Source organism: Neoarius graeffei, chromosome 17 (assembly GCF_027579695.1).
Source record: "Neoarius graeffei isolate fNeoGra1 chromosome 17, fNeoGra1.pri, whole genome shotgun sequence".
Taxonomy (NCBI): Eukaryota; Metazoa; Chordata; class Actinopteri; order Siluriformes; family Ariidae; genus Neoarius; species Neoarius graeffei.
In genome coordinates, this window is record NC_083585.1 from 21212266 (window position 1) to 21239349 (window position 27084).

At 39.6% G+C, this 27084-nt stretch overlaps 1 protein-coding gene across 1 annotated transcript in view; it reads left to right on the top strand.

The window, feature by feature from the left end:
• Positions 1-4077: 4077 nt before the first annotated feature.
• The window catches only part of ttc12 (tetratricopeptide repeat domain 12), a 72629-nt gene continuing 49622 nt past the window's right edge, over positions 4078-27084 (top strand). The window contains exons 1-8 of the mRNA XM_060943485.1: positions 4078-4135; positions 7763-7926; positions 8944-8974; positions 19213-19290; positions 19388-19509; positions 19642-19701; positions 22826-22897; positions 23028-23088. Of these exons, the coding sequence (XP_060799468.1) occupies positions 4078-4135; positions 7763-7926; positions 8944-8974; positions 19213-19290; positions 19388-19509; positions 19642-19701; positions 22826-22897; positions 23028-23088 (646 nt within the window). The remainder of the gene's footprint in view (positions 4136-7762; positions 7927-8943; positions 8975-19212; positions 19291-19387; positions 19510-19641; positions 19702-22825; positions 22898-23027; positions 23089-27084) is intronic.

Consider the following 27084-nt stretch of genomic DNA (forward strand, 5'->3'; position numbering starts at 1 on the left):
TTCTCTTTTTTTTCAGCATGAGATGAAGACCTTGTATGGTGTTCGGGTCTGTGGGACCCTGTTTTCATTTTTTATCAAAGGAACAATGATACGATTAATTATTTTTTCAAACTCAGACTCATTGCCCTTGGCTCATTTTCTGTGAAGAACATAACAGAACACATTTTCGATGACCACACACTGTACCCCCCCCCCCCCCCCCCCCCACACACACACACACATTTATATTATATACAGGATGTTCGGGTCCACTGGACCCAGGGCTAATAAAAGTGTGTACCTTCACTCTGTCCTCCTCCTGTCTGGGCCTGCTGTTGGAGAGTGTGTGTGTGTGTGTGTGTGTGTGTGTGTGTGTGTGTGTGTGTGTGTCTGTGTGTGTGTGTGTGTGTGTGTGAGAGAGAGAGTTTTGTGTTTCTGCTCCTGCCGTTCAAGCACCGACACCTGTCTGCGCTCACATTCCTACACATTTTACCCTCTGTCTTGCGGGAACCAAGACAGAAGTTCCAATAAATTGGGGGTGGGACACAATAAATATAACTTTTCCAATGTGGCTCCTTATCACAACTGATCAAGATGGCCAAAAGATTCTCTGCTCAGATGGACTTGCAAATGATTTTGGAAGAGAGAGAGAAGCTTTTGATGATGATGTAGAGGAAGACGTTTCAGAACGTGAGGATCACATTTCTGAAAATTCAGAGTCTGACAGTGACTTTGAAGAAGAGGATGAGATGGAGCATCAGCCAGTCCCAAAACAGTCCCAAAGGGATCAATAAAGTTTTATCTAATCTAATCTAATCTAATCGAATCGAATCGAATCGAATCGAATCTAAAACGAAGGCGAGCATGGGGATGATGTGTTGCATAGCCTGACATGGCTACTGTATGTGTTCAGCTTGTGTTGTGTAAACTGACCCGAATGGGTTAAATTTCTAATGAAATTCAAATCAGTTGTTATGAAAAACCTTGCTTCATTTGTAAATGTGAAGATAAACATCTTTTTTCCCCACTCATATCTTGACTGTAATTGATTTTCTTTTTGTAAAATTACATTTTATTAAAAAACAAACAAAAAATGAGTAGCACTTTAAAAAAATAAATGTAATCTAACAAAGGTAAAGGGCAAATATTAACCATATATGCTGTTTATGTTGCTTGTAATTGGGGTGAAGTAAACATCTGTTCAGTATTTAACGTAAAATTGTTTGATTGTGTTGAATTTAAAGCACCAAAATGCAGCGGCTCCACCAGACCCACCAACACTGGCTGAGGAACAAAAATACGAACACCACACAAGGGTTATGTGACTAAACCATAAGGTGGATTTTTTTAAATCCCTTTTTGAAATTAATCTTTTCAAGGGGTGCCAATAATTATGCAGGGCACACACAATTAAGTATATAATATCCTACGGTATATAATATAACACCAGATGCGCAGCTTGTGAACAGGCAAGGCAAGCAACTGCTTGGAGCCCCCCCAAGTGTCGAGGCCCGAGGGCTTATTTATTTTGTTTTTTATTGTTCTTTACCATTGTATTTTCACATTTGGAATTTAAAAAACTTTGGTTTCATACATTTTTCGTTGGTGTTAGATTATTTATAACATATTGGTGAACACTGGTCAGAAGGGCCCCCTGGAAATTTTTGCTTGGGGCCACAACAGACTCTAGAATTGCCTCTGTATAACACCAGACACCAAAGCACATGAGTCATTCTATAATTAGGGGTACATCTCAAGTCCATGTGCTGTATTTGTCAATTTCACTAACTATTAACTTCAGCCAATGATCTTTTGTACATTAGCAGACATTTCTCTTTTATATAATACAAAAAGTCAACAAATTACATCATTTTACTCTGCAAAAATGCATATATAATACTGGAATTTGGTGTTTTTATGCTGTCCGATTTTCCAAATGTCAGGTTTGGTCTTCATATTTACATTTTAAAAAAAGGTTTTTGTTTAAAATTTTTACAAATATTTATTCATGGTAATTATTATAATATGACAAAAGTGTTTAAAAGCCTAAAATGCTTTATATTATAAATTTAATGAAGAATTTTGTGTGCGTCCGAGAAACTTATGTCAACTGTGTTACCCACTGACCCCCCCCCCCCCCCCCCCCCCCATAAATCGGCAAATGGTTTGGTCCTAAGTCATGTGAACAACATCATGTGATGTCATATCCTCTTTGGTGGGAAATTTGAAGACCGTGTGGTAAGTTTTGAGTTCACCTCTTCAATATTTTCATCAATACTGTTGTATAGTCCTAGAGAGGGTTAATTGTCTGTCAACTGTGTTGTCAACATATTCATATAAGCCTGATTTAGAAATTGTATTTACAAAGTATACAGCTAAAGATAATAAAAATATGAATTGATTAAGGTCTTGTAGTGAAAGCTCTGAGGCCTGCAGTTAGCACAACACTCTAAAAATGGCCAAAATGTCAACTGTGTTACCGTCAACTGTGTTACTTATCAGCTATGACACAGTTGAGGAGGAGTATGTTTTTGTCACTTAATCTTCATATTGACAGACAAACAAACAGAATGATTTTAATATGTTCAATTTGTTAAATAAGCTACGTTTCTCTGAAATTGTGTCTAAATGTTGTTTTAACAGTTCACCTGAATTCATCAGCTTCATCTCATCTCATTATCTCTAGCCGCTTTATCCTTCTACAGGGTCGCAGGCAAGCTGGAGCCTATCCCAGCTAACCACGGGCGAAAGGCGGGGCACACCCTGGACAAGTCGCCAGGCCATCACAGGGTTGACACATAGACACAGACAACCATTCACACTCACATTCACACCTACGGTCAATTTAGAGTCACCAGTTAACCTAACCTGCATGTCTTTGGACTGTGGGGGAAACCGGAGCACCCGGAGGAAACCCACGCGGACACGGGGAGAACATGCAAACTCTGCACAGAAAGGCCCTCGCCGGCCCCGGGGCTCGAACCCAGGACCTTCTTGCTGTGAGGCGACAGCGCTAACCACTACACCACCGTGCCGCCCCCAATTCATCAGCTTATTTGTAGTTAAATTTAAAACAATTAAAAGCTCTTTTTATCCTAAAAAGTGTCCTCTTGTTCTTCTGCCCTGTCAACTGTGTTACTCCCGTCAATTGTGTTACATTGCCTGTCAACTGTGTTGCAAGTGTTTTTTGTGCTATAAATCTCTTATGTGTTTGATGAACTGTAAAATAAAAGATTGGGGATTATCTCTGGATAGGGAAGTCTTGTATAAGGAGGGAGAACAACTCTAAATTCGACGTAACAAGGATTTATGTTGAAAAAAGTGTCATTCTGCATCACAGTGAACCATAAAATCCTATTTATGAAGCTCAAAATCCATATTTTCCATAACAGTTGTACAGATTAATTAAAAACATCTTGTTAATGGACTTAAGCACTTTCAAACAAATGTGTTTTCAAATGTGTAGTATTTTTATATATGTTTAAGATGACATAACATTTGTCCGTAACACGGTTGACAAAATAAACAATCAAATGTTCATTTTCATTAAAATATTTTAAAAGTAATTTAAGATTAAGCTTGGCAATTAATTTGTTTAGGAACTTGAGGGCATATACCATGGAAACATATAGGTTATTTATTGAAAAAGAATACTGATATTTTGAGATTTTGCTTTACATGAAATGTACCCCTAATTATAGAATGACTCACATTCCTTGTATGTGTGAACGGATTTAGGAAGAAACTCGACTCTGGTTCTGGTTCTGATAGTTATATATCGATATAATTACAATTTCTCTATTAAAAAGGAAGTATGAGTGAATTAAATATAGGGTATAATAAAGGCTGAAGTCTAAACAAACAGCGTTAGCAGACATTAAAACCTATATATTGTTATTTTCTGTGACAGTACAGGACTTCCTGTATTAAGCTCGCCCACTTCCGCATTAAGTAACCGGTCAGTGGTGGTGGTTTTTTTCTTGCCAGCACAACAATGACGTAGCGTACCACGTGAGTTCCGACGTTACTATGGTTACAAGTCTTCTCGCGAGGACGCGCTTTTTGAGTGTGTAGTTGAACGATAGCTGAATTAAAAGGATGGACTTGTGTGAAAGTGAGGATTTGGAAAAGTTTTTGACGAATGTGGACCGTATAAGTGCGTATTATTATTATTATTATTATTATTATTATTATTATTATTATTATCTTTAAAATACATTTGGGTCCCCACAAGAGACTATAGCTGACTAAAGATAATTTTGGAAGCAAGCTAGACTAGTAGTAATACTACTACTACTAATAATAATAATATAAGTATACGAATATGTACACTACCGTTCAAAAGTTTGGGGTCACTTTGAAATGTCCTTATTTTTGAAAGAAAAGCACTGTTCTTTTCAATGAAGATCACTTTAAACTAATCAGAAATCCACTCTATACATTGCTAATGTGCTAAATGACTATTCTAGCTGCAAATGTGTGGTTTCTGGTGCAATATCTCCATAGGTGTATAGAGGCCCATTTCCAGCAACTCTCACTCCAGTGTTCTAATGGTACAATGTGTTTGCTCATTGCCTCAGAAGGCTAATGGATGATTAGAAAACCCTTGTACAATCATGTTAGCACAGCTGAAAACAGTTGAGCTCTTTAGAGAAGCTATAAAACTGACCTTCCTTTGAGCAGATTGAGTTTCTGGAGCATCACATTTGTGGGGTCGATTAAATGCTCAAAATGGCCAGAAAAATGTCTTGACTATATTTTCTATTCATTTTACAACTTATGGTGGGAAATAAAAGTGTGACTTTTCATGGAAAACACAAAATTGTCTGGGTGACCCCAAACTTTTGAACGGTAGTGTAATAATAGTATACTAAGTATATAAGTATACTAATAGAAGCTAGTATACTACTAGTACATGCTAACTTTCAGTTTTAGGTTTGGGAAATTATTCTAGGTGATATTATATAGATAGATTTATGGTTAGAATAATTATTTTTAGCTTAATTTTTAAATTCTGTATTTTTACATTTTAGTATCTCTATAAGTTTGTGAACTTTTATGTACAGTCGATAGATCTGTTTTCTATTTTTATTATTTATTTATTTATTGTTGTCTAAGTATGGTTGATGAATGAATCCTGAGTATGGTTGATGCTGCTGTAACTTGTAATTTCCTGCAAAGGATCATGAAAGTATCTATCTATCTATCTATCTATCTATCTATCTATCTATCTATCTATCTATCTATCTATCTATCTATCTACAGTGCTCAGCGTAAATGAGTGCACCCCCTTTGAAAAGTAACATTTTAAACAATATCTCAATGAACACAAACAATTTCCAAAATGTTGACAAGACAAAGTTTAATATAACATCTGTTTAGCTTATAACGGGAAAGTAAGGTTAATAATATAACTTGGATTACACATTTGGCGGCACGGTGGTGTAGTGGTTAGCACTGTCGCCTCACAGCAAGAAGGTCCGGGTTCGAGCCCCGGGGCCGGCGAGGGCCTTTCTGTGTGGAGTTTGCATGTTCTCCCCGTGTCCGCGTGGGTTTCCTCCAGGTGCTCCGGTTTCCCCCACAGTCCAAAGACATGCAGGTTAGGTTAACTGGTGACTCTAAATTGACCGTAGGTGTGAGTGTGAATGGTTGTTTGTCTCTATGTCAGCCCTGCGATAACCTGGCGACTTGTCCAGGGTGTACCCCGCCTTTCGCCCGTAGTCAGCTGGGATAGGCTCCAGTTTGCCTGCGACCCTGTAGAACAGGATAAAGCGGCTAGAGATAATGAGATGAGATTACACATTTTTCACTTTTACTCAAATTAGGGTGGTGCAAAAATGAGTACACCCCACATCAAAAACTACTACATCTAGTACTTTGTATGGCCTCCATGATTTTTAATGACAGCACCAAGTCTTCTAGGCATGGAATGAACAAGTTGGCGACATTTTGCAACATCAATCTTTTTCCATTCTTCAACAATGACCTCTTTTAGTGACTGGATGCTGGATGGAGAGTGATGCTCAACTTGTCTCTTCAGAATTCCCCATAGGTGTTTGATTGGGTTCAGATCAGGAGACATACTTGGCCACTGAATCACTTTCACCCTGTTCTTCAGAAATCCAACAGTGGCCTTAGATGTGTGTTTAGTCATGTTGGAAAAGTGCACGACGACCAAGGGCACGGAGTGATGGTAGCATCTTCTCTTTCAGTATAGAGCAATACGTCTGTGAATTCATGATGCCATCAATGAAATGCAGCTCCCCGACACCAGCAGCACTCATGCAGCCCCACATAAGGACGCTGCCACCACCATGTTTCACTGTAGGCACCATGCATTTTTCTTTGTATTCCTCTCCTTTGTGACGCCATACAGTTTTGAAGCCATCAGTTCCAAAAACATTTATCTTGGTCTCATCACTCCAGAGTATAGAGTCCCAGTGGTCTTCATCTTTGTCAGCATGGGCCCTGGCAAACTCTAGGCGGGCTTTTTTGTGCCTGGGCTTTAGGAGAGGCTTCTTTCGTGGACGGCATCCATGCATGCCATTCCTCTGCAGTGTACGCCGTATTGTGTCACGGGAAATAGTCACTCCAGTTTGGCTTTCTACATCTTTAGATAACTGCAGTGAACTTGCACGCCGATTTTCTTCAACCCTTCTCATCAGAAGACGCTCCTGTCGAGGTGTTAACTTCCGTGGACGACCTGGACGTCTCTGTGAGATGGTTGCAGTTCCATCTTTTGTACCACTTTTGCTACAGTATTCTGACTGATAAGTAAAGCTTTGCTGATCTTCTTGTAGCCTTCACCTTTGTGGTGTAAAGAAATTATTTTCTTTGGGGAATTCTGAAGAGACAAGTTGAGCATCACTCTCCATCCAGCATCCAGTCACTAAAAGAGGTCATTGTTGAAGAATGGAAAAAGATTGATGTTGCAAAATGTCGCCAACTTGTTTATTCCATGCCTAGAAGACTTGGTGCTGTCATTAAAAATCATGGAGGCCATACAAAGTACTAGATGTAGTAGTTTTTGTTGTGGGGTGTACTCATTTTTGCACCACCCTAATTTGAGTAAAACTGAAAAAAATGTGTAATCTAAGTTATATTATTAACCTTACTTTCACGTTATAAGTTAAACAGATGTTTATATTAAACTTTGTCTTGTCAACATTTTGGAAATTGTTTGTGTTCATTGAGATATTGTTTAAAATGTTACTTTTCAAAGGGGGTGCACTCATTTACGCTCAGCACTGTATATAATAATAGTATACTAAGTATATAAGTATACTAATAGAAGCTAGTATACTACTAGTACATGCTAACTTTCAGTTTTAGGTTTGGGAAATTATTCTAGGTGATATTATGTAGATATATTTATGGTTAGAATTATTATTTTTAGCTTAATTTTTAAATTCTGTCATTTCAAATTTTAGTATCTCTATAAGTTTGTGAACTTTTATGTACAGTCGATGGATCTGTTTTTAATTTTTATTATTTATTTATTCTTGTCTAAGTATGGTTGATGAATGAATCCTGAGTATGGTTGATGCTGCTGTAACTTGTAATTTCCTGCAAAGGATCATTAAAGTATCTATCTATCTATCTATCTATCTATCTATCTATCTATCTATCTATCTATCTATCTATCTATCTATCTATCTATCTATCTATCTATCTATAATGTCACTCATTTCACCACTTCTGCTTTATTTTCTTCTCTTTTGCTATCCAAGTAGCACACAAAGGTGAATTGTTATGAGCGTATGTGTGTTCTGTCTCTTTCCAGGTGACCTGGTGAAGGAGTTGAACTCTAGTGATTCGGCCACTCAGAAGAAAGCTGTGGAAAAGGCAGGTTGCCTGGTTGCCTCACTGGAAGCAGAGAAACCAAGCAAAAGCCACATCAACAGGACAGTTATTAATCCAAATCCCTCATGTGTTAGCAAACCAGTGGTAAATGACCCCATATTTATTCTCTGATCTTTACATACTCATGCATGCAAGCATTTATAGGATAGTAGTTTCTATTTTTTTTTGTCCAGGAGATTCACTTGGCGTCGTGAACATAGTTTGTGTCATAATCTGAAGGTCCAAAAATTTGTTTCAAAGTTCTTTTCAGTGGTATACAGTGAGTGTTCAACAGAGGGGAACCGTCAGGACCTTCTAGGCCTTCAGAGAAGGCCCAAACATATTAGCATTTCAAATATTTTCATTCTTTCATAATTTCATTGTAATTATTCTCTTCTAATTCGGTTTCATTTTCTATCAAATTTGCTTCAGAAATGAAAGGGTTAATGTCCGGAAAACATTAAAATCGAGTTATCCAATGAGATTTTTTTTGTTTGCTGTCTCTTGGCTGAGAAGAGTTTAGAGCTGCTCAGTCATTGGTTAGGAACTTCATTGCCGGGACAGAAGGCCATGGCAGTGTATGTTTATGTAGGAAGTGACAGATGAATTAATTAACCAATCAGATTTTGATTTATAGTGGGAGGGACCAAAAATTTATCGTCCTAGGCCTTCTCGAAGGTCAACGCGAGCTTAACTGCAAGTCAGCACTGTCAGCATAGCAGTGAAATCACTATCCAGCCGGTGTAGCATTCATCAGTAGTGTTAGCGAATGCTAATAAAGCAGTCAAGCCAGTGCTGTCTATCGAGAGCAAGTAGCACGGGCTAACGACCGAGAAACTAAGATTTCTGTCTCCAGACTCTTCTTCCACTCTGCACGCTCGCCACAGTGTTTTTCACCCAGACTTAACTATTCATTTCCCTGTGTAATTTAATGAGTTACTTTTAAAATCAACATCGACAGCTACACACAACCGAGCGACCTGGCAGCCTGCCGCTAATCCCTTACAAAATCCTTTACCCTGTTGCTTTTTTGGTGTGTCTGGCTAAGTTTTGGCAGAGCTCAAATCCCAGCTCTAATAGTAACGGTTCACTACTGATATTAACGATCATTTTCTTTTCTAGAATGAAACTTCTGTACCCAGTGAAAGTCCAGGTAGGTTCACTGCATACTCTGAGTGACTCAACTTTTTTTTTTGCAGTCTTTTGCAATAATTTTCACACTTGTCTCAGTACCATGTTCGCTTTTTCAAAGCACTGAACACATTCACTATATACGTAGACTGTGAGCTAAACTGAGAATACTTTTGCATTGTTTTCATACAAAATGCATTCAATGACAACTTCTTCCAAAATTCATAAATACCTCTCTGTCAATCTTCACCACCGGTAAAATTCTGTACAGCAATTTTTTGCAGACATCGAGATACTCTTTTCAAAACAGATAACCTTCAGTTCAGAAGCTAACAAAATTTAAATCAATTCAGATGGAAATATGCTGCATTCCAACAAATGAAACTAGTACTACTGTAAAAGCACAAATTACTGTCAGATTATTCTGATGTGAGCTGAAAGTTAATTCCGTTTATTAGCAGCCTTGTAATAACAAAAGTGGTACAAAAAGTGGTGATGATTACAGTATATTTCATATTTGCACATGTAAAATTAATAAAATTTTTACTCAGAAATCAGTGGATGGATAAGCTGTTTCAGCTAAAGACCTACCCAGGTGTTTCGGTTGGATTACGGTTATTTAGCACAAAAGTCTTTTAGCACAAGTTCTAAAGTCTCTTGGCACAACTCTAAGTTCTTTAGCACAAGATCCAAGAACACTTAATTTTTATTATGAATACTTACTGATCATGTTTAAAGATGTTTGATGGAATTTTTTAAAATAAAAGTTGCAGAGATTACGATCGAAAATGAGCGATTTCCCTGTAAACTAGCCACATCTTCGAGACTTGTCTTGATCAAACAATCGTGAATTGCTTCACGATTGCCGTATTATAAACATCCATCCATCCATCCATCCATTATCTGTAGCCGCTTATCCTGTTCTACAGGGTCGCAGGCAAGCCTATCCCAGCTGACTATGGGCGAGAGGCGGGGTACACCCTGGACAAGTCGCCAGGTTATCACAGGGGTATTATAAACAATTGATATATTAATCTTGGTTGTTTTATCACCCCTGAACATTTATATTGCATTTTAATTTAATTGCCATTCGTTCTAGGATACTTTAGTGGAAGTTTCTTTCGTTTGTTTACATATTGCAACTGTTGGTTACTTCTTAGATGGCAAAACACGTTGTCAAGCAGGGCAAGAGACATAATCCCCCGGTTAATTAATTCGGCAAACATGCAATTATTGACAGTCAGTTGAATTTGTGATATGATCAGAAGTGACTGAAGTTATCTATGAAGGTGCCCACAATTCAAGGTTTGTTATGGCTTAACTACAAATATCCCAAAACACCAAAGAATCGGGTTTTCAGTCCACGTTTCAGGGATCAACAACTGATCCTGAACATGCACAGCAGCAGAAATTCTGGCTTACGGTCCCTAAGCAATCATAATAAACCCCTTCCTATATCAAGATTAGTATTTTTTTTTTATTGTGACCGTAATCCAGAGCTGTGCGAAGAGACTTTCGAACTTGCGCTAAAAGACTTTTGTGCTAAATAACCGCATACTGTTTCTGTTTGTGCCCCGTTACCACATATACAAAAGGAGCCATCTTTGGATTGCCATTTGCTTACCTTATGTAGTAGTGTATGTGAGTAAAATGGATGTAGCAAGATGTGGAGGAAGAAGACGCCAGCGCAGAAGAGCTAGAACCAGAGAGGCAGAATTTACCAGTATTTGTGATTGTATGGGACAGTGTGGCCTTTCATCATTCCCACCAAATCACAGAATGGTTCACAGCCCATCCCAGGATGATGTCGTTATTCCTGCCACCATACTTTCTTTACCTGAACCCCACTGAAGAATTTTCTTTCTGCATAGAAATGGAAAGTTTATGACCACTGCCCACATGAACAGATTTCCTCTTTAGGTGCAATGGCTGCTGGTTGTATGGACATAACAGTGGAGGACATCCAGGGCTGGATAAGGCACTCTAAGAGATTTTTTCCTCAGTGAATGGCAGGAGAAAGCATGGCCAGGCCAACAGTACTGTATACCTCTGAGACACTGATAGACAATATATGTGCAAATTACTGCAGTATGGGAAATAAGGCCAGACCAGCAGACATTTACCGGTAATTTTTGCATTTGTCCATCTGTATTTCAAAAGCATCGGAACGGATGGCTGATAAAAAAATCATTCGAATGTGTCTGTCTGTATTTCAAAGGCATCAGACCGATGGCCCATGAAAAATTGCAAATATATGGGTCAAATCTACTTCTAATTTTCTTCCAAATGTTACACTTGGCGAATACATAATGTCATAGCATGGCTTGTGAAACTGGGGTCCCCGTGGGCCCGAATTAAAAAATTCATAACTCGACCACCCAAAGTCCCAGCCCTGCCAAACTTTACAGGCACCTTCCTGTCCCTGAGACCTTTCGAATGATCCCAGGCTCAGCCCAATTCAATATCTGGAGCGAGCACAGATCGCAGAAAGATTTAGCACGAGCACTTGCTCCAGCCACTCTCGCGCGCAGGGATTTAAAAAATCATAACTTGGCCACCAAAGGTCCTAGCCCTATCAAACTTTACAGGCACCTCCCTCTCCCTGAGCCCTTTCGGATCCAGCCAGGCACAACCCAGTTCGGCCCTACCTTGGCCCGTTATTCGTCCCTGAAACCCCCCACGTGAGCGCTGCTTGCTGAAAACTTTAATACGAGCCCTGGCTTGAGCCAACCTTTAAAAATTCATAACTCGGCCACCAAAGGTCGTAGCCCTGCCAAACTTTACAGGCACCTCCCTCTCCCTGAGTGGCACATTAAATAAGACAATAATAATAATACACTCAATATTCACTGTCGTTTTATTGCTTAACGCAGTTGAACTAGTGTTTAGGGTTGACAGTATCTGATTGATCCAGTCAGTTGATTAAGAGTTCAGTTTACGGGCATTTCTTCAACTAGGGGCACTTTTACCATTGTGAAGTTGATGAAAAAAAACTTTTTCAAAATTTACCTAATTCAGTATCATACATTTAAATAACATACCTAGTTTTAAGATATGTAAGAGTTCAAACTTAGATTACAAGACAAATTGTTATTTTTGACATTTTATCTGACCCGCAGTGAAGAAACGTCATTTCCACCACATCTCAATCTACAACTGTAAAGTAAAAGTAGAATAAATTACACCATTTAATAATTGTTTAGGATCATGTTTGTAAGTAACTTTACCCATTTGTCCATGATATAAAACAACCATGCATTTTTAAATGAGATAAATTAACTGTCCTATGGACCAAATGCTGTATTGAACAACTGTCACAGTGGGAAACTTAACGTTGGTTTGGGTAGGACCTTGTTAGAAAATAAATAGTATTATTTTTTATGTTAAATAACACAAGATCTCAGAAACTGTGCATATAGTTTTAATGTGTGATGAGAACTGTTTGAATATTTTCAAAAAATATGTGTGGTGATGGAAATGACATGGTGGTGGAAATGACCAGGTGTTGTGGTCAATGACAATGAATTGACATAAAAGTATATTTATTAGAAAAATTATAAAACTCATTTCACAGTTCACAAAATAATTAAACACACCTGTTTTTAGTTTAGTGCCAAGCCAATATCTGAATTTCATCAAACAGTTTGACTTGATGTCTCAAACATGAATGAGTACAGTTCATAGGCTGCAAATAACTCATTAAACCTATGGCTTAAGGCAGAAATATTAAAAAGTGGATTCTGAAAATTTCTAATTGGTCTCTTAAATGAACACTCTATACTTGAAACTGTAACTAACTCCTGAAATTGTATGATTTGTATCATGGAACATCATGGAACTGCCTACTAATAGAAAGATGACCTAACAGAGGGTCTTAAAAACAGGGTATCAATGCCCACAATGCTGAACCTGAAGGGGGCTTAGATGGGTGTAACAGTCTAGGCCTATAAGTGTGTGTGTGAGAGTGTATGAGTGAGTGTATGAGCATATGAGAGAGAGTGTATGAGAGTGTGTATGAGAGAGTGAGTGAGTGTACTGTATGAAAGAGAGAGTGACTGAGTGTATGAGAGAGAGTATATGAGAGAGTATATGAGAGAGCGAGAGAATGAGTGAGTGTATGAGAGTATGAGAGAGAGTGTGTATGAGAGAGTGAGTGTACTGTGTGAGAGAGAGAGTGAGATACTGAGAGTATGAGAGAGTGTATGAGAGAGAGTATGAGAGTGAATGAATGAGTGAGAGAGTATGAGAGAGAGAGTGAATGAGTGAGTGTATGAGAGAGAGTGAGTGAGTGTACTGTATGAGAGAAAGAGAGTGACTGAGTGTGTGAGAGTGGATGAGTGAGTGTATGAGAGAGAGAGAGTGTGTGTATGAGAGCGAGTGAGTGTATGAGAGAGAGAGTGAATGAGTGAGTGTATGAGAGGGAGTGAGTGTACTGTATGAGAGAGAGAGAGAGAGAGAGAGAGTGTGACTGAGTGTATGAGAGAGAGTGAGTGAGAAAGTGTATGAGAGAGAGTGAGTGAGAAAGTGTAAGAGAGAGGGTGTGTATGAGAAAGAGAGTGTATGAGAGAGAGTGAGAGAGAGTTTGTATCTCTGTGTGTGATTCAGGGCTTACTCTAATGTCTCACAGATTTCTTTCCAAACTGACACAATAATTTCCTTGTGGCGTTTGGTAACTGGTACCGGCTCAGGGATAAGACCTATGACATTCATGGTTTGGTACCAAATTATGTCATCCCTTTGTGGCCAATAAAAACGATTTTGACCAATCTGGCTCATAGTTTTCACAAGTCTCTCCTCATATTTTGTAGGGTCAGCTTTTATCTTGTCCCTATAGGCTTGTGACCTTTGTTTTGTTGTTTTAGGCGGCATCTTAAAAAAAAGATTAAATGAAATAAATATATTAATATTGTATAATATTTAAAAATTTCTATTCTAATATTATGTAACATGTTCTGTTATATTAAGTATTACATATATCTTCTTTCACAATCCATGTCACCTGAACGTTATCATCCTAAATGTCATTTCCACCACATACTGTCTTTTCCACCACAGAGAGCAGTGTGGTGGAAATGACCGTGGTGGAAATGACATTTCTACACTTTTTTGTGAAAAAATGGAAGATGGCTTCACTGATTAGCTTTGAATTAATACTTAGCATTTCATGTATGCAAGATACTCTTATTTAACTTAAAATTTTCATCTCTTTAAAAACACCCATGACAGTACAGCATGTTTGGAAATGACGTACAATAAATGTATTTACTGATCAAGCAATATTTACCTTGATTTTTCTTCAGTAGTTTTTAATGAAAATTTAAATGCCCTCCATGTTCGACATGTGCTCTGATGTCAGTGTAGATTTCCATGGTAACCACACAAACAATCTTTCTCACAAACATTTTAAAGGGACATTACAGTGTTGTGGTGGAAATGACGCCAATACTGTGCGACAGGTATATTTTGTATAAAAAAATATATTAATGATGGACTCAAATGAAATATTATATGACATTGTATTTATGTGACTATTATTTAATACAGGTACATTAATAATTACCAGCTAAGTCATATTCTTAAACTTTATTTTCAGTCTTTTAGTTTAAAAGTCTGGGTGTGCGACAAGGAGAAAACAGTGATTTTGACACCTTCCAGGAGGTTGAAAAGTATGAAAAAAATCATAATAGAAAGCTAGTAAAATTTTTTTAAGTGGGTTTCATTGGTAGTGTGACAAAGAAAGTGGAATTTGTCCAAAATTATAAGTATTTTTTAAAATATGACCAAATAACATAAAAGTACCCGTAGTCTAAGAATCACCCTTACATGAAACTTTGCAGTACAGTATTACATCAAGCACCAACTGCCAATCAATGGTTATGTTGTTATTATTATGTGCATTTTTTTCATTCATAATAAGAATAACAGTCACAGTCGTATGCTTTGTAGGATGTAGACTTACATTTTAATAGAGCTTTTATTTTCTTCTATTTTCTAAGTTCTCGTCCAGCAGATTTTAGTCTGAATGCCAAATGATATTCCCATGTCTAGTTTAGAGTCATTTTAAAAGTAATTTTGTTACAAAGTTACTTGGAATCTCGTAATCAAAATTTTAACTCTATTATGTAAGAATAGAATCAGAATCACAGAATCAGAATCACTTTTATTGCCAGGTATGCGGACACACACGAGGAATTTGACTCCGGTTTCACTTACCTCTCATAGTACAAAACAGATAAAAAGCGTATCCACAAACAAACAAACAAACAAACAAACAAACAAAAAAGGTGCAATAGGTGCATAGTGCAAAGTAATCCAAGTAAGTCAAGTATGAAATAGATAAATATAAAGTATACAGTGTGCACAGAATGACGGTATGAGTGTGCAGATATTTTATAAGTGATATTACTGATATATGAATCTGGATTTTAGCTGTTCATCACAGAAAGGATTTTCCCTTTTGGTGCAATATGGTGCATAGTGCAAAGATGAAATAGTAAATATAAATAAGTATAAATATAAATATAAGTAACAGTGAGCACAGAATGACAGTATGAGTGTGCAGATATTTGCAAGTGATATTACTGATATATAAATCTGGATTTTAGCTGTTCATCACAGAGACAGCCTGAGGGGGAAAAAAAAAATATTCTTGTGTCTGGTTGTTTTTGCATACAGTGATCTATATCGCCTCCCTGAGGGGAGAAGATTAAACAGATTGTGACCAGGGTGTGATGGGTCCGCAGAGATGTTACCTGCCCGTTTCCTGACTCTGGACAGGTATAGGTCTTGGATGGAAGGCAGGTTGACACCAATAATTTTCTCTGCAGATCTTATTGTCCGTTGCAGTCTGTTCTTCTCCTGTTTGGTGACCGATCCAAACCAAACAGTGATGGAAGAGCAAAGAACAGACTGAATGATGGCAGAATAGAATTGTGTCAGCAGCTCCTTAGACAGGTTGAGCTTCCTGAGCTGGCACAGAAAGTACAACCTCTGCTGAGCCTTTTTGATGATAGTGACTGTGTTGGCCTCCCACTTCAAGTCCCGAGAGATTGTGGAACCCAAAAACCTGAAGGTTTCAACAGCAGTCACAGTGTTGTTGGTGATGGTGATGGGCAGCAGAGTGGGGGGGCTCCTCCTAAAGCCCACTGTCATCTCCACAGTTTTGAACGTGTTCAGTTCCAGATTGTTCTGACCGCACCACCAGACCAGCTGTTCAACCTCCTGTCTGTATGCAGTCTCGTCACCATCTCGGATGAGGCCGATGACCGTTGTATCGTCTGCAAATTTCAGGAGTTTAACAGACGGGTCTCTTGAGGTGCAGTCGTTGGTATAAAGGGAGAAGAGCAGTGGGGAGAGCACACACCCTTGGGGGGCGCCAGTGCTGATAGTCCGAGTGCTGGATATGATGCTCCCCGTCCTCACCTGCTGCTTCCTGTCAGTCAGGAAGTTTGTAATCCACTGACAGGTGGAGGAGGGCACAGGGAGCTGGGTGAGCTTGGTGTGGAGGATGTCTGGAACAATGGTGTTGAATGCCGAACTGAAGTCCACGAACAGGATCCTGGCATACGTCCCTGCAGTGTCAAGGTGTTGCAGGATGTAGTGTAGACCCATATTTATTGCATCATCTACTGACCTGTTTGCCTGGTAGGCAAACTGCAGGGGGTCTTTGATGTCCTTCAGGTATTATAACACCAGTCTCTCGAAGGACTTCATGACTACAGATGTGAGGGCAACAGGCCTGTAGTCATTCAGTCCTGTGATGGTGGTTTTCTTAGGAACCGGGATTATTGTGGAGCGTTTGAAGCATGAGGGGACTTCACACAGCTCCAGGGATCTATTGAAGATCTGGGTGAAGATGGGAGCCAGCTGGTCAGCACAGACCTTCAGACAAGAGGGTGACACACCATCTGGGCCAGGTGCCTTCCTGATCTTCTGTCTGTGGAAAAGTTGACAGACATCCTCTTCACAGATCTTGAGTGCTGGTGGGGGGTCAGAGGCGGGGGATGGCAGAATGGCAGGGGGTGTAAATGGGTCTTTAATGACTGAAGGGGGGAGAGGTGTGAATGTGTCGAATCTGCAGTAAAACACATTCAGCTCATCAGCCAGTTGATGGTTCACTGCAGTGCTGGTGGATAGTCTCCTATGGACCCTTTTCACGTGACGTCACGACAAACGCGGCCGGCATTTTGGACATGTACTACCAGTAGTTTACCACAGCCAACATTGAGGAACGGCAGCAAAGAAAGTGTTTATTTTCAGCAAGACTTCCATCATGCCACTATATTGTTGTGCACCTGGATGTAGTAACCATCAACAAACAAGGCAAGGGTTATCATTTTATCGGATCCCGGTAGATGCTGACCGACGGAGAAGATGGATAGCGGCATACCAACGCTTGTGTAGTGACCACTTTGTTGGAGGTAAGACGAATAAAATTAGCCAGAAAAGGCATTACATTGCTGTTAACATTCCATTCTAGTTTACTGTAATTATGATCTGGCAGCTATTTACACCGGATCCAATGTAAATAGCTGCCGGAGCCAACGTCCGAGGTTCCGGAGTGCGCTAGCTCGCGGCCGGCCGGAGCGTGCTCCGGCAAGCTCGGACGTTGGCTCCGGCAGCTATTTACACTGGATCCGGCATAAATAGCTGCCAGATCATAATTACAGTAAACTAGTAAATACAGTTTTCTGCATCTCGCTCCTTTTTCTTTTATGTTTGTCGCCTTCCTCGCATTCAAACTGATTCGAGCCGAAGTCCACTACATGTCCAAAATGGCGGTCGCGTTTACGAAGGTCACGTGACTGAAAAGGGTCTATAGTTAATGTTCTGCAGGCCTCTCCACATTGATGTCGGATCGTTTGCTGAAAGGCTGTTTTTAATCTTATCAGCATAGCTCCTCTTAGCTGCTTTCGCCTCCATTGTCAGTGTGTTTCTGGTCTGATTATACAGAACTCTGTCTCCACTTTTGTAGGCCTCTTCTTTGTTCTGACGAAGTTGCCTGAGTTTTGCAGCGAACCAGGGTTTATTGTTGTTGTATATGTGGAAGGTTTTGGTAGGCACACACATATCCTCACAAAAACTGATGATAGTTGTGTTGTTAATTGTTAAATTTCTTATAGACTTATTATAAACATAGTCATTGTTGACATAATGTTTCATGAGTGTTATTATAGTTCCTATATATGAATACCAGTAGGTTGTAACCAACTGGAACATCCTTGGCCCCCCCATACTTTTTTTCTAGACATGGATCTGACCTGTGTGTGCTACTGTTTTCCTGGGTAGAACTTTAAGCATGTTCTTTTTGAATATTCTGACATTTTCTTGTAAATTATATTCAATTTGTTGTATAATTAGCAACTAATGTCTAGTGTAATTTGACCTTTGAAGATCACAAAAATGTGCCTGGAAATAGCTGAGAAGCCATCTCCAGGCATCTCAAGCCCTTCAACTTCCTAAGGCGGGCCCCGGACCCCCTGCCGCATTATTCTGGGCCTTTGGCCTGTCATTCGGACAGGCTGAAATTTGGATGGACAGACAACATTTCAGACTCATCTGTCCTGTGACAGTCTGCTTAAACTTCCTTATTTCCCACACTGTTCCTGTACACAGTGAAAGCTTGCTGTTTGGCATTTTTGGTATTGAATGTAATGTATTTTCAGTCATTTATTCAGTAATGTGTTTTTCTTTTACACGCACATATAGCTGAATTTCAGATGTACTGTATTTGGTGTTACAATACTTACTGTAAGCGGTGTCATACTTTTTTCTTTTGCAAAGTAACACTTTGTAAACATATAGGATACAGCAAAACAGTATATATGCATTTTGCCGTGCTTCAAGTTGTTTGTGTTTTTTCGTTCATTGTACTTTGAGGGATAAAGTAGTCTTATAGGAGAGAGCGTGTGCTATACAGGTAGTTATGGCAGCACGAGTCACTTTTGGGTTAAGTATGAAGCGTTTTGGTGGTTTTAGTGCATTTTGCACCGAAAGTTAACTGATGTGCTTAGGCGTGTGTTTGTAAAGCACGGTGTATGAAGAGTTTTGAAAAAGTGGACATGGTATTGAGACAAGTGTGAAAATGATTGTAAAAAAAAAAAAAAAAAACAACCCAACTGTAAATCAATTTCAGTGCCATGCTTGGTTGATTATTATCTCCAGAGGATGAATATTTTTTTGAACTAGGAATATACACCATGTTGTTTGAAAATATTCCTGAACTTCTTTGTTAGTTTTAATGTCTGTAATGTTTTGTAGAGAATTTTATGAAAGCTTTAGAAAAGGATGCAGAGGAGAGGAGAAAGGCGAGACAAGTGAAAGAGAAGCAAGCAAATGGTGTGTGTGTGAACTGCTTATTTTGAAATCATACCAATGCTATACACCTGCATTTCTCCACACTGTCATCACCTTTTTCACTCTGTTTGATCTGCAGCTTTAAAAGAGAAAGGAAACAAAGCGTTTGCCTTGGGAGATTATGAGTTGGCTGTCAAGGTATACACTGAAGGTCTAGAACAGCTTCGTAACATGCCAGCCCTTTATACAAACAGAGCTCAGGTGCGCAATGCCATTCTTTTTTATAAGGCACGATTTCATTTGCACAGCTGATGAACATATGCATGAAATGATTAAAAGCCCAGTGATGCTCTGCTCTTAAAGTTTGCCTTCTCATGAATTCTCATCCCACAGGCCTTTATCAAGCTGAAGAAGTATAAGGAGGCTATAATTGACTGCGAGTGGGCCCTAAAGGTAAGTGTAGCTGTGAGTAAAGGTGTGCCAAAGGTGCCCTCCCATTCATCATAGTGTCAGCTCAGCGACTCCTCCCTTTATCCCGTCCTGTTTAGGGACTGCCACGGGCCACTCAGAAGCAGTGTTTAATAAATGAAACGTTTGCATAGGTTTAGAAAACTGGGTTGAAGTTGTGCTTTGTTCTTATGCGCTAAATAGCATTGTTCTGAATGCAGCAACTCTTAAAGAAAGTATCTCGCAAATAAACAAGTTGAGCTAAAAGTCGGGCTTTATGTCCGTTCTTTATAAAAAAGCTGCGTGTTGAATTTGTTCTTCACGATATAACCACTAAAGTAATGAAAACAGACGAGACTATTTGTTTTTTGTCAGGGAGGCCGCCGTAACTCCATCGTACATGATGTCATTTTCCGTGAGCACAGCGGAGGTGTACAAGTGCATGCTGTACTAGTGTCAGCGGGGTGAAGTGTTCTGTCAGGGAGGGTTGGAGACGGATGTAAGTGCAGAAGATCTTTATGATAAAGAAACAGGCAAACAGTTCAAATCAGTGGGCGTACAGGATATCTCATCTCATCTCATTATCTCTAGCCGCTTTATCCTGTTCTACAGGGTCGCAGGCAAGCTGGAGCCTATCCCAGCTGACTACGGGTGAAAGGCGGGGTACACCCTGGACAAGTCGCCAGGTCATCACAGGGCTGACACATAGACACAGACAACCATTCACATTCACACCTACGGTCAATTTAGAGTCACCAGTTAACCTAACCTGCATGTCTTTGGACTGTGGGGGAAACCGGAGCACCCGGAGGAAACCCACGCGGACACGGGGAGAACATGCAAACTCCGCACAGAAAGGCCCTCGCCGGCCACGGGGCTCGAACCCGGACCTTCTTGCTGTGAGGCGACAGCGCTAACCATTACACCACCGTGCCGCCCCCGCGTACTGGATATCATAAACAGTAAAACAGGCAAAAGGTTGAGTGAGGCACAGAATATCGTAGACAGAAGCAGGATCAAAAACAGGACTCAGAAACCAGGAAATCAGGCTCGGTAATGTGTCAGAACAATGCAATACTTCGCAAAGTAAGTCTGCATTCTGAGTCCTTATATAAGCTGCTGATTGCGTCTTAATCCCGTGCAAGTGTGTGTCATTCACAGTGCAAGCGTGAGTCAGTTTGGACCATTCCTGAGAGTCTTTCTGTTGCTGTGACAACTAGACTATAGTATAATATTATGGTTTAGCGTGACTTCTCGGTCAATTTGTTTGCATTTCTCCACAAAAATTATGGCAACGCAGGATTAAAAAAGGAATCAAAATAAAGTAGTTGCTAGTTTATTGCCTGTTTATTTAAAAGAAAAAAAAACCTGCTTATCTTCCATCCGTTTGATGCGTGACACGGTATGCCGTCATGCAAAATCCTACGTCACGCATCGCCACCCTCGTTTTTGTCTCCTAATACATCCATGTATCTGGCTAATCCAGTATGGCCTCACCTTGGGAAATGGCCCAATGGACTGAATGTTCCAACTTTAACAAGTTTTTTAAGCTAAAGTCTGCTTAATTTTTTTTTTTGTCTAGAACATTTTGTATTAATGATGACATTTCATAACTCCGTGATTTCAAAATTTCCTGGTTAATCACTTTAAAGTAATGGATGTACATGTTCATTAACTCAGGGTTAAAGCATTGCTCCAGAAGTCAAAGTATCTATTTTTCATTTCTTCATACTTTCATACCGTCCTGACATTTCCAAGGTATATTTTATATGATGGTAAAAATATGTAAAAGCTAAGCTGTTTTTGCTAGAAGGCATTATACCATATAGTACTAATGGCCCATATAATAATGAATAATTAATGGGAAATAAGCAGTTGTCTTCCATGGATTCAGCACACCTTGCTGGAGGACCTGATGACACTGCTGCAGTGTGCTTGGTAGACCGGCAGTTGAATAAAATCATGTGGCTAATAAATTGCTTTAAGTATAAATACGCAGGTGATTAATAAAAAATAAAAAATTGCATACACTGTTTGGTTGAGAAATTCGGGCTATTTCTTGATAATCGTCTCGAGCGACTCAGGAAAATGGCGCCCAATTGCTTCATCAAAATAAAGTAAGTTAGGAAGAATTACAAATGATGAAAGAAAATGCTGTTCCTAAAAGCACTAAAGATGCCATGAGGTTTGGTCTAAAACTATTCAAAGGTAAGCTGGAATTGTGATTTATTTTATCGATTTCAAAACAAAGTATTTTATGTGAGTCGGCATAGATAAGTGACACAATTCTGCACAGTGCCGTTATTACCTTTGCATGATGTTTTAAGGGCGGCATGGTGGTGTAGTGGTTAGCGCTGTCGCCTCACAGCAAGAAGGTCCGGGTTCGAGCCCCGTGGCTGGCGAGGGCCTTTCTGTGTGGAGTTTGCATGTTCTCCCCGTGTCCGCGTGGGTTTCCTCCGGGTGCTCCGGTTTCCCCCACAGTCCAAAGACATGCAGGTTAGGTTAACTGGTGACTCTAAATTGACCGTAGGTGTGAATGTGAATGGTTGTCTGTGTCTATGTGTCAGCCCTGTGATGACCTGGCGACTTGTCCAGGGTGTACCCCGCCTTTCGCCCGTAGTCAGCTGGGATAGGCTCCAGCTTGCCTGCGACCCTGTAGAACAGGATAAAGCGGCTAGAGATAATGAGATGAGATGAGATGAATCAACATCTACATGCACAGTTTTCACAACACGGCCAGCGAGCGTCCGATACGCCTATTAATAGAAGGTTCATGTAAACATAATAGAATAGAACATAACTGCAGTGTTTACTACATAATACAGCATTGGTAAGATTTTCATTCACGTCTGTCTCATCATAAGATCTCTAAATTTTTGTGTAATTTGTGACATCTTTTAACAGGTTCAATACCGTGTGTATTGATGAATTTTAACAAGTGCCCTTTGACTTCCATTCTAAGTACGTTTCATGTACACGATGCAATTTCCACTGCAGGACAATTAGGAATGAAATTCTTGACCATTATAATCACAAACTCGCTACAGATGTGATGAATGGACGTTAGGTTGAAGAAGTGCTGACATGCTCAATTAGCTAAGCAAAGCTTATATTCTGTGTTCGAACGCAGTGCAACGATTCGTGTATTAAGGCATACGTCCACATGGGAAGAGCACACCTAGGACTGAAAAATTTTACTGAGGTAAGAACATCTGGCTGCTTTGAATACTCACTTGTGGATTATGTATATGGCGTTGAATTGCACAGTTCTTCATGCTGGCCTCATTTATGATCAGTAATCTTCCATCCATATTCTTTCCATATTTCCTCAGTCGAGGCTGTGTTATGAAAAGATATTGGAAATAGCGCCAGAGCGTGAGACCCTTGTGAAAGGTAAGATGTAGACATACAATCAAGATGTATACTGTATGTATGATATATGGTGACATTTAAGTTTCCTACAGTACTTCTACCTCCTTTTGGTTTCACTTAAGTCATTGTTTTGTGCTGCTGTGACAACATAGTGTGTGTGCCTTTGCTATCTTTCTCTTCTTCCCTCCCAGTGCTCTCCCTTGTTTTTCTTTTCTTGACTTCACAACTTGGGAAATAATTGCATCGAATATTGACACTTCACATTTAAATGAATTGAAGGGATCAGCCATAATTTGCAATAATTAGAGTTATTTGTTTCAATAGAGAGAGAATAGTTGGCTGAAAGACGTGTGTTAAACATATGCAAGATGAATTTGAGAAAGTGTCTGAGTTATGAATACAGAGGGTACATTGTGAATTTTAGCTTAGTTCTAAAATAAATTAATTAGATTTAAGCCCAAGACTGCTTTGAACTGATTTCTTGCTTAATCAGCTTAATGGTATAACAGAATCAGACGTTTCTGTATGTAAATTTTATGAGCATAATTATGTCCTGAAATTAAAGATATTACATAGCATTTTGTAATATTCATTAATACTTAAAGGAATAGGGCAGCACAGTGGTGTAGTGGTTAGCAATGTCACCTCACAGCAAGAAGGTCCTGGGTTCGAGCCCCGTGGCTGGCGAGGGCCTTTCTGTGCGGAGTTTGCATGTTCTCCCCGTGTCCGCGTGGGTTTCCTCCGGGTGCTCCGGTTTCCCCCACAGTCCAAAGACATGCAGGTTAGGTTAACTGGTGACTCTAAATTGACCGTAGGTGTGAATGAGAGTGTGAATGGTTGTCTGTGTCTATGTGTCAGCCCTGCGATGACCTGGCGACTTTTCCAGGGTGTACCCCGCCTTTCGCCCGTAGTCAGCTGGGATAGGATCCAGCTTGCCTGCGACCCTGTAGGACAGGATGAGCGGCTACAGATAATGGATGGATGGATGGATGGATGGACTTAAAGGAATATTTCTGAGTTCTCCAACCTAAATACTTTATCTATCTGTAATGTACAACCCCAGTTCCCAAAAAAAGTTGGGACACTGTGTAAAACATAAATATAATCAGAATGTGAGGATTTGCAAATCATGGAAACCCTATATTTCACTGAAAATATTACAAAGGCAACATATCAGATGTTGAAAGTGAGAAATTTTATTGTTTTTTTGAAAAATATATGCTCATTTTTAATTTGATGTCAGCAACACGTTTCAGAAAAGTTGGGACAGGGGCAACAAAAGACTGAGAAAGTTATGTAATGCGGGAAAAAAATAGTAATTTGGTTAATTGGCAACAGGTCAGTAACATGATTGGGTATAAAAAGAGCATCCCAGAGAGGCGGAGTCTCTCAGAAGTAAAGATGGAGAGGGGTTCACCGCTCTGTGAAAGACTGTGTGGGCAAACAGTGCAACAATTTAAGAATAACGTAACATCCTCAATGTAAAACTGCGAAGAATTTGGGAATTGCATCATCTATGGTCCATAATGTCATTAAAAGATTCAGAGAATCTGGAGAAATCTCTGTATGCAAGAGACAAGGCTGAAAACTGACACTGGATACCTGTGATCTTCAGGCCCTCAGGAGACACTGCATTAAAAGCAGACACGTGTCTGTAGTGGAAATCACTGTATGGGCTCAGAAACACTTCAGAAAACCATCATCTGTGAAAACAGTTCATTACTGCATCCACAAACGCAAGTTAAAACCAGATGTAAACAATATCCAGAAACACCGCCACCTTCTCTGGGCCCGAGCTCTTTTACGATGGACTGAGGCGAAGTGGAAAATTGTCCCGAGGTCTGACGAATTAAAATTAGAAATTCTTTTTAGAAATCATGGACACCACGTCCTCCAGGCTAAAGCGGAGAGGGACCATCCGGCTTGTTATCAGTGCACAGTTCAAAAGCCAGCATCTGTGATGGTATGATGGCACTACACCACTGTAGTAGTAATTCCTTTAAGTATTATTGCCCATGACATGGGTAGCTTGTATATCTGGGAAGGCATCATTAATGCTGAATGATATATACATGTTTCAGAGCAACATGCTGCCATGCAGACAAAATCTTTTTCAGGGAAGGCCTTCCTTCTTTCAGCAAGACAACGCCAAACCGCTTTCTGCACATATTAAAACTGCATGGCTCCATAGTAAAAGAGTCCAGGTGCTCAACTGGCCTGCCTGCAGCCCAGACCTGTGTTCCATTTAAAACATTTGGTGCATTATGAAGTGCAAAATATGACAAAGTCGACCCCGAACTGTTGAGCAACTGAAATTGTATATCAGGCAAGAATGGGACAACATTTCTCTTTCAAAACTACACTAGTGTGTTGTTAAAAATAGAGGTGTTGTGACACAGTGGTAAACATGCCCCTGTCCCAACTTTTTTGAAAAGTGTTGCTGATATCAAATTCAAAATGAGCATATATTTTTCAAAAAACAATAAAATTTCTCAGTTTCAACATTTGATATGTTGTCTTTGTACCATTTCCAATGAAATATAGGGTTTCCATGATTCACAAATTATCACATTCTGTTTTTATTGACAGTGTACACAGTGTCTCAAGTTTTTTTGGAATTGGGGGTTGTAAAAATGGAATGTTTTTCCAACCTGTTTACTGTAAACTCAAGTATGAACAGCTCAGCTGCATTCACATATGCAGCTTTTAATCCATTTGAATTGGTGTGTTTCACCCCAAATCAACTGCTCCGAGACAGTCTGAGCGAGGCGTTCTTGGTTTGGAAAAGAACTGAACATGCTGTGTATTTTGGGTTGTGTGCAACAGTTTTTTGCAGATTGGACCTGCTAAACTGAGCCAAATGACGGAGCTGGAGTCCGGCAGAAATTTGAGCTGTTCTGCTTATTTGGACGAAGAAATGATGAGAGAAAACACTGGATGCGATACACAGTTATTTATGTTATTCTGTAATAATTTATTTAGCGCCGACTCCTTGTTCTGAGTATTTCTTGGTGTTTCTGACCAGTACGTTTTCAGCCGTACAGTGGTGCTTGAAAGTTTGTGAACCCTTTAGAATTTTCTATATTTCTGCATAAATATGACCTAAAACATCATCAGATTTTCACACAAGTCCTAAAATTAGATAAAGAGAACCCAGTTAAACAAATGAGACCAAAATATTACACTTGGTCATTTATTTATTGAGGAAAATGATCCGATATTACATATCTGTGAGTGGCAAAAGTATGTGAACCTCTAGGATTAGCAGTTAATTTGAAGGTGAAATTAGAGTCAGGGGTTTTCAATCAATGGGATGACAATCAGGTGTGAGTGGGCACCCTGTTTTATTTAAAGAACAGGGATCTATCAAAGTCCGATCTTCATAACATGTGTTTGTGGAAGTGTATCATGGCACAAAAAAAGGAGATTTCTGAGGACCTCAGAAAAAGCATTGTTGATGCTCATCAGGCTGAAAAAGGTTACAAAACCATCTCTAAAGAGTTTGGACTCCACCAATCCACAATCAGACAGATTGTGTGCAAATGGAGGAAATTCAAGACCATTGTTACCCTCCCCAGGAGTGGTCGAACAACAAAGATCACTCCAAGAGCAAGGCGTGTAATAGTCGGCAAAGTCAAAAAAGACCCCAGGGTAACTTCTAAGCAACTGAAGGCCTCTCTCACATTGGCTAATGTTCATGAACACTGAACAACAATGGTGTGCATGGCAGGGTTGCAAGGAGAAAGCCACTGCTCTCCAAAAAGAACATGGTTGATCATCTGCAGTTTGCTCAAGAACATGTGGACAAGCCAGAAGGCTATTGGAAAAATGTTTTGTGGACGGATGAGACCAAAATAGAACTTTTTGGTTTAAATGAGAAGCGTTATGTTTGGATAAAGGAAAACACTGCACTCCAGCATAAGAACCTTATCCCATCTGTGAAACATGGTGGTGGTAGTATCATGGTTTGGGCCTGTTTTGCTGCATCTGGGCCAGGACGGCTTGCCATCATTGATG